Consider the following 21,099-nt stretch of genomic DNA (forward strand, 5'->3'; position numbering starts at 1 on the left):
TACAAATCCTTGTTTACCTTATGTTCGCTTCCAAGCAGTGAAATATTCTATTAATTGTATAAATGTATGACTTTTACATCACGTCCTCCGGAAATTAAGGCATTTTATCTTCCGCTTCCAATTGCTCAATAAAAGGAAAAAACGAAAATTGTATCCATTAAACAACAGTATCACCAAGCCAATTTTTGATAATCTTAAATATCTATGTAAATATTGCCTTTATCCACGTTGAGGTTTTGTCAGATTTGTTTTTACGTATCGAAGGAGCGAAATTCACCGACTAGTTTCCGAAAATCTTGATCGACGGAATAATTTAAAGAAAATAATCTCATTTCATCTTCGTCAGACGTACAGTTATGCAGATTCCTACTTCATTTATTTTTTCAGTAATACGTGCACAACCACAATTTCCAAGCAGTTGTTGATATATATAAGTAAATTAAAATCATTTCTACTGCGTTCTATTGTAAACTGATCAATATCGCAGAAATTGATTTTACAGGGCTAATACTCTGGGTCCTCTTAATCAATGTCAAGGTTCATGTTCAAGTTTGGTGTACTACACTGTTTCTTAAGTTTACTGTCACAGCTAGTGGTATTGTGAGTAGGTGATCAGGCAAATCAGGAAATTGTTATTATCATAAAAAATGAAGGTGTCATATTTTTTAGTAAGGAGAGGTTGGGTAAGTACCGCTTTCGTAACTCTTACAACAAGGACAGTTACGATTTCGGCGAGGGAGCGGGCGGTGGGGTGTGTGTGCCTGTGGAGGGGGGGGGGGGGGGAGTGGATGTACTCAACACAGTTTTCTGCGAGGTCCAAGCCCTTACCCTTTTTATCAGTATACCCTTTCTGACAGAAGAGGTAACCCTTTCATTACACCCGGTTCGTAGAAAAGGGTATCCCTTTCACATACCCACAGTAGAGAGTCTAGAGACAGTTCATCTCTTTTTCATTGGTACATTGTTTGTTCGAGTTATTCAAAGGCCTTTTTACCTAAATGACAGTCAGTTTCCTACTTTTTCTATAGTTACTCCAGCTCGTGAAATCTCTTCCCTTCAGCCAGAAAAAGGTACCCCTTTTGAGTGAAGCCTCTCCCTACAGAATAGGGAATACCGCCTCCCCCCCTCCGGGCATAGTTGAGTCAATTCAGAGTGATTCTCAGGGGTTTAACTTGCACTGGTTTTCTCTCTTTGCCATGAGTACAAAGCGTGGAGCTAAGAGGCCTGAGAATAGACACGCAAAGACGTCCAGGTGTGCAATTTTTGCTTTCAAACAGGAGACGTTCTTCTCCCTTACAAAACCTTATAATTTCGCTTTTACTGACGCAGCGGTTACCGTGACGACTAAATTAGTAATACTTTTACGTGCATTATATACAAATGTCAACAAACGCCCTTAGAGCTCTAGCTGTGGTGGGTTTGGGGAAAGTGCCGTTTAATCCAAAAGTGCGCCTTCTCGTGACTGCTTGAATGGAATGAGATTCCTGTGGGCTATGGTAGTAAGGGAAATGACTCGCCCGATCGAGAGATTGATCAATCGCACACCGGCCTTACACTAACGCTTAACGCAGTAAAAGAGAAAACCAAAACTCTTTTTACACTCACATTATATGACCCTGCCTTAAAGTGCACAAATTAAAATGTAATCTTCCCGAGATACTTTCCGCGAGATTTTCAACCGCATTTTTAATACACTACTTTGCTCAAAAGTGCTTCAGTGATTACGGTACTCGCAACAACGGCACCTTGGTATTCAGCAAAAAAGCATAGATCCGTCATATTCATATTTTTACTTCGAGCGCGACGTCTGATTTGGCAACTGGATAACTGTTTTAGGAGACTAAAATGCCGTTGAATGTTGTTAAGTGAATGGTCCCTTTGCAGCTGACGGTCATGTGGTACACAATCCACCATGCTGGAGAGGATGTTACGCACTGGGATGGCCAAAACAAAAACCCGAGCATGGCGGATTCCGTACCATGTGACCTTTAGCTGCAAAGGCTCCATTGTGCAAGCAGTTTTTGCTGTTTTTCGTGTCTGTATTTGTAAGTTCTTGTAGCTTTTCTCAACAGAGCGCTTTAAGAAAAGTTTCTTTCCCCACATGTGCTCTACAGCTCATGGTCTCTAGCTGGATATTTTCCAACATTATTGATTATTTGTGGTGAACTTTTTATCATATCGAAATTGTAGGCTGTAAATTCGGAGTAATTTGAAAATGTAAAAATGTAAATTTTAAAATATTTTTAAAATGTAATGCCCAGTCCCGATCAAGTTGACAAGCTGTAATTACGCAATTCGCTTCATGCGCGACGTTTTTATAATAAAATGCTCTTTATTTAAGTGTTCCTGTACACTCTGTTTTTTTTATAAGAACCTTTTTTATAAGAACGTCGAGGCTGAAATTAACCAAAATTTTAAGAACATATTAAGAACATTCCTCAGGCTGAGAGTCGATTAAGAACGTTTTTATTTTGCTCATCTGTATACAAACAACAACAAATGGAAATTAACCAAAATACTTAAGGGCTTGTTTTGTATAACATTAACAATGGTGACACACATCTCGGTTTGCCATAATCAGCAGTTCTTGATACCATATCTTTACAGGCAATGCATTTTGATAGGTTTCCTGGTTACGTCCTCATTGATTTACTGCAATAAATGTAGTGTATACCATGTAATTTAAGAACATCTTAAGAATGTTTTCAGCCTCAAAACGCAATAAAATATAAGAACGTTCAGCCTCAGCTCCAAAATTAGACGTTCTTATAAAAAAAACAGAGTGTATTCGTCTTATTCCGCCTCGATTAGTTTTGTAACTATTTGCGGGACAAGCCATTCTGTTATTATTATTATTATTATTATTATTATTATTATTATTATTATTATTATTTTATTTTTTTTTAAATAAATTGTTGACGGATTTTTGTATTGATTTGATTAGAAAAAATATTAAACTACTCAAAAAGATGGCATTTTTGTAATTTCAGACTTATTACACAGTAAAAAAACAATGTCGTCTTAACTTTTCCTGTTCGAAATTTTTATTTTATCTCCAGTACATACAGTACTAATAACAATTAATAATACACGTGGTTAAATTGTTCATAGCATTTCATACACAATGCCAATTTCCTTTGCAAGTTTAGATTCTGAGTTACTTGTCCGTTTTGATTTTCAACGTCTCCCTTTTTGTAAGGAAACCCAACACCCGAATACCGGCTTCCCTTTTTAAATTGGTATTTAAAAACACATTCTGTGAAATCTTTGCTCTGATATACATACACAAATAATACACGAATGGTAATGATTAAGAAATAGGCCCTCATCAATCGGCGGCCATGTTAAGTCTCGGGGCAATAAAAAGCTTTGTTTTCGCACGGTAAGCCTCGACCAGATGCGAATTAAGTGCGAGGCTTGCCGTGCAAAAACAAAGCTTTTTATTCTCCTGAGACTCAACCTGGCCGCCGTGTGATAAAGGTCTATCAGGTAATATCATCATACTAGCGTTGGTCAGAAATATACAATTAGCTATGATCGCCGAGAACTCTTTAGTAATGCGAGTAAAATATCTCTTAATACTTATCTACACAACACATAGTAACCGTAAAGTATCGATCGATAAAGCACGCACAGTGAAAACTAAGCTCAATTTATTCTTAACCTACGTGGTAAACGCCGTAAGTGAAGCCGGAAAGTTGGAAGTTCCGTAGCCTGTGAATAGGCTCCCAAGTGGGGTAGGATGCGAAAAGAAAAATCGGCCAGCCAAGCGAGCGGAGCGCGGTATGGAGACGAGAAAGGAAGAAAGGTTTCTCCCCTCCCCCTCCCCCCCCCCCCCAATCTCCGAGCTCGATTTTTGTCTTCACCCTATACCCCACTAGGGAGCCTTCAAAGGCTAGAAGTTCCGGGATTCTCTAGCGTGAGTGTGAGACGCGCTCGTTGCGCGCAAGGGGAGGCGCCGCTTTTTCCTCCCCCACGCTCCATGTCGCACTTCTTCTCCTTCTCCTTCCACTCGCACCGCCTGCCATGCAGGGCCCGGTTATTCGAAAGCCAATTAACGCTTATTCCTGATTAAAAATTAGCCGTGGTTTTTATCTCGCTTATTTAAATTGTTTTTCAAACTTAATTTTAAGCCAATGGTAATTTAATTTTAAGTCAATACTGAGAGACAAAAATCTTTTCCGGCAAAGAATGATCTTCATTAATTAGTAATTGAACTCTAATAAAAGTTCACGTTAACCCAGGATTTGCATGTGCATTAATCGGGTTTTGAATAACTCGGTCCTGGTTACTATACACGTCGCATTTCAGACGCATCAAAACATTTCAAATTGAAGATAAGAATCGAAACTAAACCCCCCTCCTTAAAAAATCGTTCAGTAATACTATATTAACAACGTAAATGCAGTGTTTTTGTAAGTCCTCCGGTAGATCTTCAAGTTCTCTGCTTTTTCTTACCTTCCTCAAACTGAGAACGGAGCGATCCTTCGTCATAAATCAGAGCCATCAAAAGCTGGTGTCGTTTGTCTCCACTTGTACAAGGACTTTCTTGTTTACTGCTTGATCACTGTGTGTACACGACACTTCTGAATGATCATGCGAATCCGCAGTCTGTCCGCGGTCAGTTGCAGCCTGCGCATGCTCACTGTACCCTGCGTCATTGGCGTCAAGCGCATGCTCGTTCTCGATACAATCCGTGTTCTCGTATGTGTGAGCCAAGGATCTCTGACACTGCTCTCTTTCGGCGAGTTCTCTGCTTATTTGTGTCCACGCCTTTACTATGGTGAAGATAGTCATTGACAGTAGAAACACAAGGGCAACAACGATGCAGATTATGGCCACTAAGCTTTCCGTGTCCATGTCAAGAACTTTGCCTGAAAAGGAACCGTTTTGAGAGCAATAAGAGCAAGGAGTTAGTCCAGGATCTTGGTTACAGTAGCCTACTTTAATACCGAGTATTCTAAGTTAGTCTTTGCACACTATAGTATTTCCTTGGTCCTCCCTTTCGGGTGGATGGAGGTTTTTGGGGTGTTACCATTTCGCGATTTACTAACAACCATCAACTTTTGTAGATACTTTAGGGGGTGGGGGTAGTACCGTACTTCGATTGAGGGGTTGGGGTCAATCTTCTTTTTGGCTGCTTTATGGTACTGCAATTATTTGCCTTCTGTTTGGCGGGTCTTTGTTCAACCTTCTCGCTTCTTCCCAATAATATTATAAGTTCATTAAAGCGTAATCTTGACGATCTTCAGACCAGGGGCTCGGTTATAGATTTAGCGTTATGGGAATAACTGGAACAAGAACTTCAAATGCTTATTCTCTTGACTATAATCCTAATATCCCGGGGTATAAATTTGAATACAGCGCAACGCCTTTAGCTACTGGAGGCGTTGGAATGTTTATTGACAAAGATCTTAATTTCACAATAATAGAAAAGGCACCTGAAAACGCTTTTCAGGTCTTGTGGGTTGAAATTCAGTTCCCCTAAGCAAGCCAATGTAATCCGTGGGGTTGTTTAGCGCCAACATAACTCTCCTGAATGCTTCCAGTTATTGTTGTATTGTGATTATCTATGCTAAAATTGCACCATAGACACTGTTCTTGCATTTGCTCTGCAATTTCTACCCTGTTATTGTATAAGCCATTTATACCTTTCTTAATTTTCTACATGTTATGTTAATATCTTAATTGCTACCTTCCATTTTATTTTCATTTTTTATTTTGTTCAAATTTGTCTAAGCTGTTATGACAACCTTCTCTCTTCTGTCGCGTCCCGCCTCGACTTGACACTGTAGACAATGCTATTTGCCGGAAGCGACCATTTGTATTTTCTTTTGTCAAGTAATAAATAACGTTGAATTAGCAGCTTGATTTCTACCCTACCAGCAGAGTTGCTTCGATACCAACTTATCAGGGAAAGATTGAAGCGTCTTTGCAAGTTTGCAGCTACATCATGTCTTCTAGAAGATGTTTTAATTAATTTCCTATTGTGTAGTTCTAATTAATTTTAGACAAATTATTCAAAATCTAAACAAAAGTTTCTTTGTCTGTATTCCGGAATGAAAAACCGCAAATTAAACCTTAAAGTATAACTTTTGACATGCTTCGTGAAACAGGACATCATTCAAATCACAGGATATATGAAACGTTTATAATTCATTTTATTTAGTATCCTTTCGCTTAATATCTCAAATAGAATTTTGTTTCATGAGGCGGTTTCATTTTTCAGTGCCGGCCTCTAGCTCTAGCTCTCGATTCGTCGGACACTGTCACACAGCCTCCAAGCTGTCACGCAATCCGTAGTACAAAATGGGTTTATCTTGAACCTATCTTGTCACCCTATTAGTATTTATCTGTGCAGCTTTCAATCTTTTGATACGCTAGTCCCAGAAGTTTTCTTTCTTCTTTCTCTTGAAACAGAATTAAGCCGCAAAGCGTACTGCGACTTTCTTTCCTTGCCACTCCGTAGCCTGCGAACGCAGACGTATTTTCGGCTGTCGCTTCTCTCCGCCGAAGTGATAGCCGGAAATACGTCTGCGTTCGCAGGCTAGCCGCTCCGCAGCTTGGCTCGATTTCCGCCGTCTCCCGGGTCCGGTCTGTCATTTTCCCGAACAGCGGCTGGTAATCGAGCCTACTCCGCAGCTCGTTGTCAATTAATCCAGCTAATATAAAATATATTCTGTTTGAGGAGAAAGAACAAAGAAAGCCTCCGGGACCAACCGCTTATTAAAGTTCTTTTAGAGAAAGGAATCTGATGACAGTAAACATCAGCAGAAATTTTCAGATCATAATCCTCCTACACAAATATCTGGCTTCTTGTAAAATCTCGCTAGCACTGTGAAAAGCGGTAGTAGTTGATACGTTAGGTCATAGTTCCCTCTACTAAAACAACAATCGATCTGTGATCAAAAACAGCCGCAACTTGTGCAGCGAAAAGAAAAAGGGGAAAAAGATGAGAGAATATAAGCAGCTCGTCGAGACACCGGTCTAGAGCGTCCAGCCTAGCGCATTGAAAACATGCTGAAATTTAAGACTTCTTCAAGACTTCTGATTGCATTCATTGTTAGAAATGAGCGGAAACCCTTATAAAACAAAACTAATCAAATAGTGCCGCACGAGTTCGTCGTGTTTACATAACAAATGCAGCTTTAACAGCCTTTTAAAAATATTTTCATCTAAAATTAAAGGTCCCTTGTGTTCCTGAAGACATCGGAGAGTCCGACTTCCGGACACTCGCATTGCTTTTATCATGAAATTGAATGTTCACGTTCTCAACGTCTACAAAATCAAGCGATCAATAATATATCCGAAGGCAAAGTGGAATCCACACCTTTCTACAGCTTTGTTGAAATAGAATAAATTATCGAGCAAGGATCTAGTTCAAAAAGCGAAAATTTTCTCCCAGAGAAGTGCTCAAAGATCGGACGGCCACAATCTGATCGACTACCCATTTGAAAATCACATGATGCGCTTCATAGCGTCGGTATTCCTAATGCTTTAAAGAAACAATATTTACACCTAGAACATGAAGCTGCTGAAACTAACTTACCTTCGTTTAGATTTTCAGCTTCAACCTTTGTTCTTTTTCTACCAAACGATTAAATGTTGCTGTAAAACTCACCGCCACAAGCGATCTTGCTTGTAAAGTAATCAAAGAACCTTGCATAAAAGCGTCATTCGAAACGACTTTGTTGACAGATGAGCCACAAATTCCCGTGTTTCTTGCCAAAGCATTAAATTGCGTGACAAGCCAGACGACTGCGTGACAGGAACGAGGGTGGGCATGCAGGTAACTTAGAAACCGTGTGAAGTTTTTTAACAGCATCATTTATCTGCAATAACTGATGAAACGAACACTACATCTTGTTCCTTTCAATATACACAATACACTGTAGCTTAGCTCAATCATACTTTAACTTTAAAGACGGTCCTCCTTTTGATACTGCGCTTATGTTCTGTGCATCTCGGGACGATAAAGTCCGAGAAACCTTGATTTTGGGACAGCGCCTAATTACAGTGGAACCTCGATTTAATGAAGTCGCTGGGGATCAGCCAAGTTTGTTCGTCAAATCGAGGGTTCGTTATATCGAAAACCTCGATATAACGAACTTGAGAGGAACGACCAAAATGTTCGTTATTTTGAGGTCATAGTTAAGGATTGATTTGTTAATTTGATTGAGTTAAGGATTGACACAGGTGACTTCTGTCACGCAATTCAATGCAATTTTCGTCACCCAGAAGTGCCGCGTTTTGAGGTGCAATTTATTAAGCATGGTGGCTTTCAGTAGCAATTATTTTCACTTCAGAGCAGACACGCAGCTTTTGTTTACAAAAAAAAAACGACACTTTCAGGGTAGCAATTAACAAAAAAATGGTAGATGCTAGATTCAAATAGAAACCAAAGAATTCTTTCAATGTAGATTGCCTCTGTCTTTTGGCTTGCATCCTCAAAAATGTGTCCTCTATTGACGAGAGGGAACGGAGAAATTCTTACTCTCTCGCACCTGACTTCTTAAAGGATTTGTTGACTGTTGACCTGTTCGTTATATCGAGGACTTCGATAAATAGAGGTTCGTTAAATCGAGGTTCCACTGTATTAACTCAAAGGTATTTTTGCGCGATTTATGGCTATGCGGGAAAAGAAGAAGAGTTATTGTTGGTTAATGACCTCTGAAATATGCACGGTTTCCCCCAATTTTCTTTTCGGATTTCATAATCTCTTGCTAAGATCTGCATAGTTATAAACCGCGCAAAAATACTTGTGTATTAGTAGACACCGTCGTTTATAGTTTAATATTGTAATGTGGTATGGGGCAAATGCGGTAAATGTCTCGCAGAAAAGCTGCAAAATCTCCCAAATCAGTAGCATGGTCTGCATTTTATCGGTTTGCTAGCTATGATTGCCGGTTGGGTGGCGTAAACTCAGCGTGATCAGATTAGAATATTAGAATCGAAAGACATATATAAATTATTTTAAGATGAAAATTAGCGACAATAATACACTCTGTTTTTTTTTTTTTATAAGAACGTCTAATTTTGTAGCTGAGGCTGAACGTTCTTATCTTTTTTTTGCGATTTGAGGCTGGAAAGGTTCTTAAGATGTTCTTAAATTACATGGTATACACTACGTGCATTTCAGTAAATCAATGAGGACGTGACCAGGAAACTTATCAAAGTGCATTGCCTGCTGAGATATGGTATCAAGAACTGCTGATTATGACAAACCGAGATGTGTGTCACCATTTTTAATGTTATGCAAAACATACCCTTAAGTATTTTGGTTGATTTACATTTGTTACCTTGATTTTATATACAGATTAGCAAAATAAAAAAAAAATTCTTAATCGACTCTCAGCCTGAGGAATGTTGTTTTAAAATACGTTCTTAAAATTTTGGTTAATCTCAGCTTCGACGCCACGTTCTTATAAAAAAGGTTCTTATAAAATAAACAGAGTGTATCCAACGTTTTGAGGACTCCATGTCGTCATTTTTCAAAGAATGAATGTGTCAGCGATAGTTTGCAGAATCGGCCTCCCAAATTTCTTAAAAAGGGAAATTTAACAGCTATTGTGCTTATTCTTATTCCGGAATAAGCTCAATCAAACGCAACCATAGATGCATTCAGTTTACATAGCACATTAAAGAAGACAATTAAGTGCTGAACTGGGGTGGGCATGTATTTTTCAGTATTGTGTGCTAGGGGCAAAGAGACGTTACTTTTTTGGTCAGTAAAAACTGTTCAACTATCATACAAAAACGCATAGATCCCATGTTTAACTCGAGTTCTACAAAGCGTTTTACTTGTTAAAGCGGCACTGTCACGGCGATTTTGCTGTATTTTGGTTAAATCTTCTCAAATATTTCATAAAAAACCTTTTTGCTAACATAAAATTGTTATTGAAAAAACGGGACAAAATGTTTTTTTTTTAAATTTTTTTTCAACAATATTTTATTTCGACATTTGCTCTAAGAGCAAACAAGAGCTCATCGAGAGAGCTAACGCGGTTTACATTAATTTTAAAACATCGCGGTCAAACAAGAAACAAACAAATCAGAACAAGAAACAGCTAAACACAGCTAAACAGCAAGGGATTTCTCGCAGTGCGACTTTACCTTACCTCTGTGTACTAGTAGGGTCAGATTGTTAACAAACCTGAACCATTCATCTACCGATTCATATATATGTTTTTTTGGCTATTCAAAGTGATATTAAATATAAGTGACACTTGTAGTGACATTGCCCCTTTAAGAGAACAAGGCTAAAATGTAGCTCAGTCGGTAGAGTAACGGTCGATCAAATCCGGAGTTCATGTGCTGGATTAATTCTTGCCGAGGTCGAAGAGTTCCTTCTTTGTCAAGTATGTGTAAGAATTGGTTCATGCTTTTAGCTGTGCGTATATCGAGTTATGGATGCACGCGGGAAGTTTGGAGAGCACGAGAGAAGCGTAAGAGTATGCCTCGAGCAACTCTAGCTTCTTGAGTGCTCTCCAAACTTTCCAAGTGCATCCATAACTCGATATACGCACAGCTAAAAGCATGAACCAACTCTTTTATAACATAGTGAAAATAAAGTAAATGATTCCTGGAAAACAGGTTTTGTTCCCGATTAATTACAAAATTCTCTGTACAAAAAAAAAAGGCGAAAATGGTTTCTCATATTGGGTTAATCTTAACGTTTCAATATGCTTCAAGATCTTATAAATATACATTTTTTATGGTGTTGTCTCTCTGTAAAACTTTTTTAATAACACAGCGCGCGCATGCTTCCCCCATCTGACTTGCACACGTCATCGGATGGACGCACGGCCGTGCGTATGTTGAGAAATGTACCATGATGACGCCAATAGGAATTAGATTAGGATGCACGCGCGCTATGTTATAATCTCCCATTTCCTTCAGTATTAGGGCTAACACTCAATAGGAAATTCATGGCTTCACCATAGCACTTAAACGTACACTGTAGAGTTAAAATTCTCTTAATCCATCATTAAGATTAATAAAAGATGTTGGCTAAAATGGTAAACCCCGATTAAATAAACCAAAATGGTATCTTGTGGAAGCAGTTAAAGGGATTTGAAAACATATTAACTTTAGTCTGTGGTTCAATTCCAGAAAAGGGGATCCAGATGAAAAAAGGCTTCTTCCGTCTGCCTTGCAGCCATTGGTGATAGATGTAGAGCCTTCACTATTCCCTCTCCGGGTCACATCTTCACTTTCAAAATCAAATACCTGTATGGCCACGTAAACTGCGATGGCAGAGGCGGAAACACTAGGTTTCTTTCCAGGTGGGGTTGCAATTGGCCAGGAATGACTCACACATGGGGACACGCATTACTGACTCCAGGAGAAACCTCATTCTTCCAAAATGCCAGTATTTGAGAGGAGGAGAAGAATGCTGGCTTAATCAATTTTACATGTTGCCGTGGGCTAACACCGAATCTGAAGAGCTCCAGCTTGACAATTTCACGACTCCGCGATCAGTGTCAACTGGCCAAGAATTCCAAGTGTGGTTTGTGGAAGACTTAAATAGCTGCAGTGAATCGGGTTACGGGCCACAAGAGACATGCACTGAACTGACTGAAGTGCACGCCTGGCACGTCTGAAAAGACGTTGATGCCCATGACCTTTTGGCTCTAGTTCGAGTGCGAATTTTTCCAATAGATAAAGAGCGTTCGCGAGTGAACTAGCGTCATCTTGTCAGTACGTGAAAAGAGGTAGCCTTCGTCATTTTGCCACAAGGTTTTGTGAGAACGGCGCAGAGGCGAAAACAAGTCCTCGAAACGTAGGTTATCTCGTCTTTTTGGAATAACAAAAGGGCTTAGCTCTCATTATTCAAGACAACTAGGTCAAGTTCGTCGCTCACCAAGAGTAGAATGAAGCTTCCTGGAATTTATCTCTTTATGGTACTTTGCTAAAACTTAAAGTTAAATCTCATGTTTCGAAGTCGTACTGGTACTAGAACCTAAAGGTCTCCACTGATCCGGGTATGAGCTCTAGTCAGGCAGCAAAATGAGAGTGGAAATAATAAGCCTTTAAGAAACACAGCTTAGAACTTAGCGATTTAAAAGTTGGACACAAGTCTTGTTCTTCCAAGTTCTTTGGAATATTGCTGAATTACACGCGAGTTTCTTTCCACTCTGTGATCAGAAAAATGTAGCAGGCCTAGATACTTTGTGCTTTGAAATGTTATCAACTGGAAGTGTCAGTTATAAGACAGCGGGTGGAAAAAGCCCCACAAACAAAGAAAAAAAAAAATAGAAACAAGAAACCGGAGCTAACAAAAAGTGCTGGACCGAGTAAAGTGTTTATGGTTCACACCGAGCGATGACTTTATCGAGCCCGGAAAACGGTACATCCTCATTTTTTTTACACCAACACATACACACACAAAATGAATGATCTGAAATTAGACTGCCATTCGAATTGACAGAATTTGTCCTGTCAAAAGAAGAGTTTACTGTCGGCTTTTTTCGACTAATATAGTGCATAGATAATAACCGACCGATTAACGTGTAGAAAGAGCAACTGATCATGTTAGGTCAAAGGTTATCTTGTTCTTCTTGGTGTTTTGTTCATGACGAGGTCTAAATGTTACAAATAACGAGAGCGAAATTTGTGTTGAAAAGCTACAAAGAAAAAAATGTTGCACAAGAAATGAACGGTTCCTCTGTTAAGATGGCGTTTGTGCAGGGGAACAAATTCTGAGAACACGACAACTTTATCTCTAGACTCTTATCGACTTTTAGAATTGCGCAAACAAGCTGTGTCTTATAAATTCGACCAGGAATAGCTCCATGTTGGCGGCTAGTAAATGGCGAGAGAAGATCAATAGATCAATGGAAAATTTTTTTCCAACGTTGCCTCAGCCACATTGAAAAAGGTCCACTCATCCGATTTTACACTGATAAAAATCCAGAACATTTATATGACCAGTGTGTTTGCGCATATGAAATGTAACATTTTGGTAAACATAGCTAGTAGAATCATGCTTTCTATTGTTGTCATTACGTGTACATGCTTCCAATGCTCAAGATAAGGTTTCACGTTCATAATATATAGTTATATAGTTTATTCTAGTCATTTGCAGTCCATGACTGAATTCCTTACCGATTACAATTACAAGGATTAATAATATTAATAATCATAATAGAGAAATCTAGATTATAGTCTCTTACTTCATGGTTACAAAGTTCTTGAATCTTTCGGTCCTGATTGGTATTGTATACTTGGTTCTACCTGACCTCAGGTTGTACTGGCTAGTGGATTTAGCATTGTATAGTATGCACCACCTGATTTCTGAACTTTATATTTGAAAGTGTGACATATTGTAATAATAAGAGGCTGTTGTACTGTTCGCCTCTGTTGTAATATACCAGTTTATAATCCATCAAATATTTTCGCTCGCGCGCGATTGATCTAAACGCCTCACGTGACCGAATATACCCCAGCTAAAACTGGGGAATATCCGATGATATTCCCCAAGTGATATTCCCCAATTTCAAAAAAACTTCAAGGCGCGTCAAGTTTACAATGAAAGTTTAATGTCAAGATGGGGGAACCGTTTGCTTTTGTGACAGAAGAAGAAATAAACCCGCTGGTCGATAAAGCAGTATTAAAAAACAACATACGCTTTAACGTTTTTGACGGTAAACTGTTGTTAAACGAAATGTTCAAATACTCAAGCTCGTTGCTACATGCTGCGAAAAATATTTGAAGGATAATAACCACAAAAGCCTCCATTTGGCTTTAAAAATATGCTCAGATATTTGTCCTTGGACATTATCTGCTCCTCGAAGCTCACAGTTTTCCTCGAGCTTCGCTCTCGGAAAACTGTTCGCTTCTCGCAAAAGATAATGTCCGCGGACAAATATCTGAGCATATTTTCGCGCCAAATGGAGGCTATTGTTTATATAACTGTATTTCTACCTACCTAGAGGGAAGAATAATTTGCATATAGTGTACATATATCTGAATTGATTTTTTCCAAAAGGTGGCCACTGAGTGAAAGGACCTACATCTAGTAGTTACCCCACCGCTGGCTGGATTGCTGCCTCTACTACCCCAGAATAAACTGGACTGTGACAGGGTGCTTGAGATTGATCTTTTACTCTAAAAGAAACCGACATGCTGCTTAAAGACCTCAAAAGTCTCTTCCCACTAATGTCATCGGTCATAAAGGCCAGTCCCTGGCCAGTGTACTGGCGTATCAGTTGACGCAGCCCCCTCCCCCCACCCCCATCCCCCAAGTTTAACCGACCGCAAGGCGTGGAAGTTCTTGCCAGTTTTCAGCCTTTAAGCTGGCCACCTTTTGGAAACTCAGCTCAGACATAAGTAGAAGTAAATTATACACTGCCCTTTGCTACTTTGACTCCGCTAATTATCAGCTTTGAGCTCTCAAAGTAAAAACCTTGTCTTTTACAGACTTTTCTTACTTTTTACGTTTGACCGCGGTTAAAACGCGATAAGTCGTGAATGAATAGTGAAAAAAAAAAAAAGAAAGAAAAAGAAAAAAAAATTATCAAACTTAGAATCTATCTTTCCTGAATTGTCTAATGTTCGTTTGATGGGCTATGCAAAAATCACTCTAAAAAAATTGCTCCCCAAAATTGGATAATTGTGACCAACAAAATGGTAAATTTTGGTTGTCCATTTGCGAGTCACTTTTTGTAGACGGTGACGCACAAAACGGCTTCAATCATACTGCAGAATTCTCGCATATCTGTAAAGCTGTGCCATTCGAAGTTATAAGCTCTTTTTGGAGTAACAACAGAGGTAGTGAGCATAAGATTGACGGGGTTCCTGTGTTCTGCGGCTTCTTGCATCTTCGAGACAAGTTTGAGGAGGCTTGGCTCATGGCTTCCTGGAAGGACATTTCTTAATCCTGAGGAAGACAAAGTATCATAGTTTATATCTCGCCTAAAATACTTCTGTGATACTATTAATTGTAGCAGATACAACTAGACTTTCTTAGAAGCCCTACTGAGAAGTCCACGTGTAGCAGGTCTACAGATCTGACATGGGAGATGTTTTAATTACAAGTCGTGGCATATAAGAACGGCCGACGTGATCAGTCATAGGACAGCTTTCACTTAAAGTGATTCAGGTAAAACAGAATAATCAGCATTCCAGGAATATTTTAAGTGTTCATGGTTTGTAGAATGTGAGTCAACTTGGCGACCTCCGAAGTCGCACTTCTGGTCCGCTCAGGCTCACCAAATTCATTCCCAGTTTCCTGGAAAATCGGACATCAGGGATCTTGGATGGTGTACCGATAAACAAGTTAAACCGTGCCCCTAGCCCCATCTAGCAGTACAGTGACTTTTGTGAAGAAAACTCGTTGCCTTCAGCAATTGCTCTCCAATTACTATTTTTATCCTTCTTGTTATCTTGTTTTCTGTTTTTTGTTTTCATTTTTTTCAGAACAAGAAATCAACAAAACACGAGATCAGTGCAAGGATCGGTTGATTTTTCGACTTGAATAAATGCATGCGAATTGAAGACCGTATAAAGATCTTGCGATTTGCTGTTTTTGTCACTCTGCAAATTAAAAGAAATTAATGCTCAAAGTGCGAGTTTAACCCTTTTGCTCAAAAGTACCTCATCAGTTGCTTAAGTTGCCACTTTATTGCATTGAAATGGACTTTCATTTTCGATCAAGTTGTTAGGATATTTTTGCCTTATTCAAAGTCGAAACTGTTGAAAAGCACGACGCGCTGCGTCACTCAGTCACTGACTCACTGCAGGCGCCATGGTTATCTGAATTTATTACCCCCATTTTGAAATCACCGGTGATCCTTGCAATCTGATTGGTTCTCAACAGTATGATTTATTCACAAATAAGATTCGTTTTGCTCTCAAAATGAAAACGAATAAATAAATAAATTAAAAATAAATGAAAAAATATTAATATTGACAAAAAACTGTGTGATTTCAAAATGTGTGTAATAAAGTGGTAACTAAACTTCGTGTCGTGTCTGATCATGATCATAGCGTGATTTCAAAATCAAGCAGGCAAATTGCACTCCACTCAGTTCAATTACCATTATTTATCTAGCCTGCGAACAGCAGACGTATTTCCGATCGTCGCTTCTGTCCCTCCGAAAAATAACGGAAGGAATGAAGCGACAACCGGAAATACGTCTGCTGTTAGCAGGCTATTATTTATCACACCGTAGTAGCCTCTAAGTCTTTAGCGCACGGCATTTATAAAATTAGTCTCATTGAAGATTTACATTTGGAGAAATGATTTTCAGTTATTTGCTAAGATTAAGTTTTGTTCATGTTCTTTTCTCGAGAAATAAATGGTTTCGCAAACCTTAAATCGAATTTGAAGGATATCAGTTCTGTTCAATGATTCCTTCGAGTCAATACTGAGAGTCTTAGTCTTCCATTCGATTCTCGGTTCTTGCAAGAATCGGGTCGAGACTATCAACCCACGTTTGCACGGTAGTGTATATAGTTTCGCATTCAAACGGGCACAACTTTAAATGAGGCCTTTGTAGTGAGTAACGTTTTATGCCTTGCACAGGATACAGAATGTACATGATTTTGTGATCAGCGCTATAAGCTCTTCGAGGGACAAGAAATTGTTTACTTAAAAAATGTAAAGTTTGAATGATTCAAAATTAAAAATGGCTTAGAATTCAGTTTCATTGGGTAAAACACAGGAGTTCAACATTAGTGACAAGATCCCCGATTCCTGGATGCCCGGTCCTATATGCTCGATCCTCAATCCCCCTTCCCAATCCTCGATCCTGACAATCCCCTTTCTCCGATCGTCCACTTCCAGGAAACCCCTGTTCCCGCCATCTTGTTACGGAGGTGTATGGCGTTTTATTTAGGGGTGGCGCTAATTGGTGTTTTTTCCCTTAAGTGCGTGCATTGATGTGGGGCACCATTTTACCGAGTAAATACGGTATAGCAATCTAAGCCTTCTGTTCGGATTATATAGTTGTTAACAGGGAGAACAGATGATAGCAAATGACCGCCAGTTAGAACAAACTAAGTACCTTTCAAGGATATTTTCTTTTCTTCGCTCTTGCGATTTCCTTTATCTGACCTTCGGAGGCTGCTTCTGAATTTCAATGTCTGGGTTTTCATATCCAGGAATATGGTTCCCATCTGAGGGGTCTTGAAAACTACGTGCAGTATAAAGAAATTAAACGTTGGTTGGCTATTGTATTGTGAAGCAGTTGTATCTCTGGCTCATTTTTGAAATACTGTTTTTTTGCTGCGAGGCTCCTAACCTCTTTAAAGGAAAAACCATCTTCACAACAGCTGGCCATTAAGCTCAAAACCACAACAACAGCAACAATAACAAAAGAAAAACAAAAGAAATAAATGACTGACCGACTAAGTGAATGAATGAACGAATGCAAGAATGATTGATTGAAGGAATAAATAAAACTGATTGAACGAACGAATGAATGCAAACATACCAAAGAAAGGAAAGGAGAACTTATCCGGAAAACTTAAATACGTTTGCAATTCTATAGGAAAACCGATAGAAACTAGCCTGTAAGATTAGCGCTCTACAACGAATGCTGAAATCAAAATGGTGGCGCTGGTCACTATCTGTTCTGTAAAGCCCTGGTCAAACGGTGCATGATAGTCAATGATAGCCAATAATAGTTAAAACTCGCTTACTCGTTTGGCCGCCGACTAACACGCACTATCATCAATTATCATTCACTTTGAGCATGTTCAAATTCTTCATGATACGTTAATGATAGTTTTTTCCCTTTGACTACGCGCATGACAGTTGTGACAATAGTGGATAATAGTTTTGGCTATCATCAACTATTATGGGCTATCATGCGCCGTTTAATCAGGGCTTAACGGAGAGTAAGTAGCGTTAAAGTCCCCAACCCGTGCAGTTTAAGCTTCAAAATAATAATGCAATGAAGTAAAGCTTCTCATTTTAGGGAAAAGTTTTAACATTAGTGTAACTCTTGATTTTAATCACTAAAGCAATAAGATTTCAACAATCTCTATATTTCTTAAAGTGTTAATTTAGATAATATGTTGAACCTTAGTGATCATTTCCTTAGTTTATTTACTTGATATGTTTGTTTTAAAAAGTAGTAATATTCTGAGAAAAAAATAAGGCACTGGTCACTATTCTTACTGCTAAAATAATCACGAAATCAGCCGTGCAGAATTTTTTACCTGCTTAAAACACCCTTAGAATAGTTCATATTGGATGGCTCTTTAGGGATCCCGTTTGCCTACTTAAAAGTTAAGCCCCGTCTACACGAGCAATTTTTATATGGCAATTTTTATGTGGCAATTTTTATTTGCCCGTGTAGATGATGAGAAATGACCAATTTTTATGTGACAACTCCATTTGCTGAAAAGCTGGCGTGTTAGTGTTTATGTGGCAAATAAAAATTGCCACATAAAAAAATTGTCCGTGTAGACGAGCTGCCACATAAAACGTGAAAATTTTTTCAACGTCATCTGTAGAACCCAGTCCCTACAGTCCCGAACATTTGCGCATCCAGCATGGCGGCTTCCTCGAGTACATCTTCTAGATGGACAGATGCGCTTGTTTCCTTATTACTAGAGGCATTGCGAGATAGGAAAAGTTTGTGGAATAGTCGCAGCGAGAAATATAAGAACCGTAATACGAAAAAGAAGGAACACGAAGAGATTCTTGCCATACTAAGAGAAGATTGGCCAGACGTAGATCTTCCCGCCATTAAAAGTAAGGTCAATGGTTTTGTAGTTTCTTAAACTAAATACCCTCTTAATGAAATATTCCTTAAGATTACATGATATTTCGATATCCATTAACCTTACATATGTAAGTCGATTCTTGTCATTCTGAAGAGCAATATTTGATAACTGTCAAGTCTCAACTTAATTCTACTCCTATTTATTTTTTATAGCAAAAATACAAAGCTTACGAACATTTTACCGCGAGGAGGTGCGTAAAATCAAGAAGAGTGAGGGAACTGGCTCTGGTGTAAAAGCTGTACGTGCGAAATTATTACTGACGCCAATTGACATCAAATATTTGTCGAGCCATCTACACGGGCAAATAAAAATTGCCACATACAGTTGCCACATAAAAATTGCTCGTGTAGACGGGGCTTAATTATTCTGATTGTTTTTGCCTCTAATACCAAGTTACTGTTGGTCTGGTAGACTATTTTCACCCTCCCTAGCCCCTCCCCTTCGGCGCCGTTCCGCTTTTTCCTCCTCACTGTCTTGCAACCTCCTGTCTAGTAAGCTCAATACCGTCTCCCATATCTTCATTCCGCTAAGGCAGTGTGTGGTGTTTTGGCAGTTTATAGGATGGTTTACTATTGTAGCTTAAAGGATTGACCCGGAAAAACCCACCTTTCCTAGAATGAAGTACAACGTCGACCCCAGCCTCAAATTTATGAATAATACGCCGTTCTTTGAAGGTAGTGGGCAATCTAGGAAGAATTGCACAGGACGTCCTGTATTTTATACCAACTGCTGTGGCTAAAATTCCACCGACAACTGCTGCGTCCTCTGGGTCACTGAGTGCAAGATGATCTCCCGGGCAGATGTAGACGTCAATGTTCCCTACAATAACGCAGAAAGTTGACTATAAATAAAGCGAACCACGTTAAGACCGATAAATAAATAAAACAAAATAAATAAATAAATAAATAAATAAATAAAATAAAAACCTTGTGTCGTAGTCAGTGAGCGTTCGTAAAATTTGAATTAGTAGAATTCACATAAAAGTAAGTCAATAGGTGCTACCAGAGTAACTACAAATTTGCAGGCGGGAATTATTTAATGCGCGGTACGGAACAGAATGGTTTTGTATAGGCCAGCAAATGATCCCCGGACCAAAAATGGTCCCCAAATTGGACCGCAAATGATCCTTGGACGGGAAATGGTCCCCAAATTGGACCGCAAATGATCTTCTATCGCCTCACCAAAAATATAGAATGGATTGGACTAAAATTTGGATTTAAACTTTATACACCATTATTTTTTTTTAGTAACACCAGTCGTTATATTTAAACTGTCTGCATGCACATTTCACAACTTTAAAAATTATAATGTAGCAGCTCAGTGCAACAGAACAATTTACCTATAAACTGGAACATACATATACAGTATCAAGACTCTCTTGACAGCCAGTATAATTTACTTATACCATTACAACGCCCAAAATGTGCAGAAATTGCACGAAATTCCTAATTTTTCAAATAGGGCTAACATAACGAAATAAATTTGAATCTATGAAAGGGAAGGAGGAGGAGTCTACGCTTGCGCTATGGCTGAATTCTTTTCGGGCGTGAACGAGGCAACTTGAGATACACAAGACTGGGTCTGATAAAATGACAGAAGTATAGCCCGCGGAAAGCATTGAGAGGATACCAAGGTCTGAGTTTGAGATTTGCTACAAATGTAGGCTTTTCACTTTTGAACAAATGTCATAAACCGTCACTTGTATTTGTTATGTAATCAAAGTCGTCACGCTTTTCGTTTTGTTTGTACAAAGAGAGCACATGCCAACAACTTGATTTACTGGTTTTTGTAGGATATCAAATTTAGTGGGTTTATTTAGGGGCGTGTGATTTAACTCGAAAGGTTCTTTCTGTACGATATCAGAGTGTAATAAATCAGAATTTATACGAAAACGATTACGACTACTTCGTGTTTATAACATGGCGCCCAACGTGGGGCTCGAAATCACGACCTGAAGAAAAGATGTCAGAAGGAGATCTACCACGACTAAGAGCAACTCGCGGGGCCAATAGAGGAGTCATAACGAAGCTCATCGTCGAAGCCGATACAATCTTGGAAAATGCGACCTCCGAATTGGATATCAAAACGAAAAACAAGTTAACGAGAATCGAAGAAATGTTAAAGGAAAAATCGAAACTGGTCTCAGATCTAGACGAAAAAATCGTATCCGTCTGTAAAGTGGAGGAAATCGAAAAGGAAATTGACGAAGCCGAAACATTGAAAATGCGAGTAATGGACGCTCTTGCGAATATTTCCCTCACGACAACGCCCTCAAATACGAGTACAACTTACACGACAACCGGATCCGCGGCACAATTTACAGAAAACAACCCTTCTATTCCGACCGGTTCACTATCGACG

At 39.0% G+C, this 21,099-nt stretch overlaps 3 protein-coding genes across 3 annotated transcripts in view; 1 reads left to right on the forward strand and 2 right to left on the reverse strand.

Moving 5' to 3' along the window:
- LOC146479533 (lectin-like) overlaps positions 1 to 21,099 on the forward strand; it is a 311,213-nt gene that overhangs the window by 149,877 nt on the left and 140,237 nt on the right. The gene's annotated exons all lie outside the window — the stretch shown is intronic.
- On the reverse strand, positions 4,186 to 7,710 carry LOC146479549 (uncharacterized). Its single transcript, XM_085110386.1, has 2 exons — positions 7,550 to 7,710; positions 4,186 to 4,874 (listed from the first exon to the last, which is right to left on the reverse strand). Exon 2 carries the CDS (start codon positions 4,858 to 4,860, stop codon positions 4,507 to 4,509), a length of 354 nt encoding a protein of 117 aa, XP_084966512.1. The 5' UTR covers positions 4,861 to 4,874; positions 7,550 to 7,710; the 3' UTR covers positions 4,186 to 4,506.
- LOC146479550 (uncharacterized) overlaps positions 13,055 to 21,099 on the reverse strand; it is a 44,854-nt gene continuing 36,809 nt past the window's right edge. Inside the window, exons 11-13 of the mRNA XM_085110364.1 lie at positions 19,345 to 19,557; positions 17,010 to 17,138; positions 13,055 to 14,881 (exon numbers count right to left, since the gene is read on the reverse strand). Of these exons, the coding sequence (XP_084966490.1) occupies positions 14,658 to 14,881; positions 17,010 to 17,138; positions 19,345 to 19,557 (566 nt within the window). The 3' untranslated portion in view covers positions 13,055 to 14,657. The remainder of the gene's footprint in view (positions 14,882 to 17,009; positions 17,139 to 19,344; positions 19,558 to 21,099) is intronic.

Source organism: Pavona decussata, unplaced genomic scaffold, assembly GCF_977016875.1.
Source record: "Pavona decussata unplaced genomic scaffold, jaPavDecu1.1 SCAFFOLD_58, whole genome shotgun sequence".
NCBI lineage: Eukaryota > Metazoa > Cnidaria > Anthozoa > Scleractinia > Agariciidae > Pavona > Pavona decussata.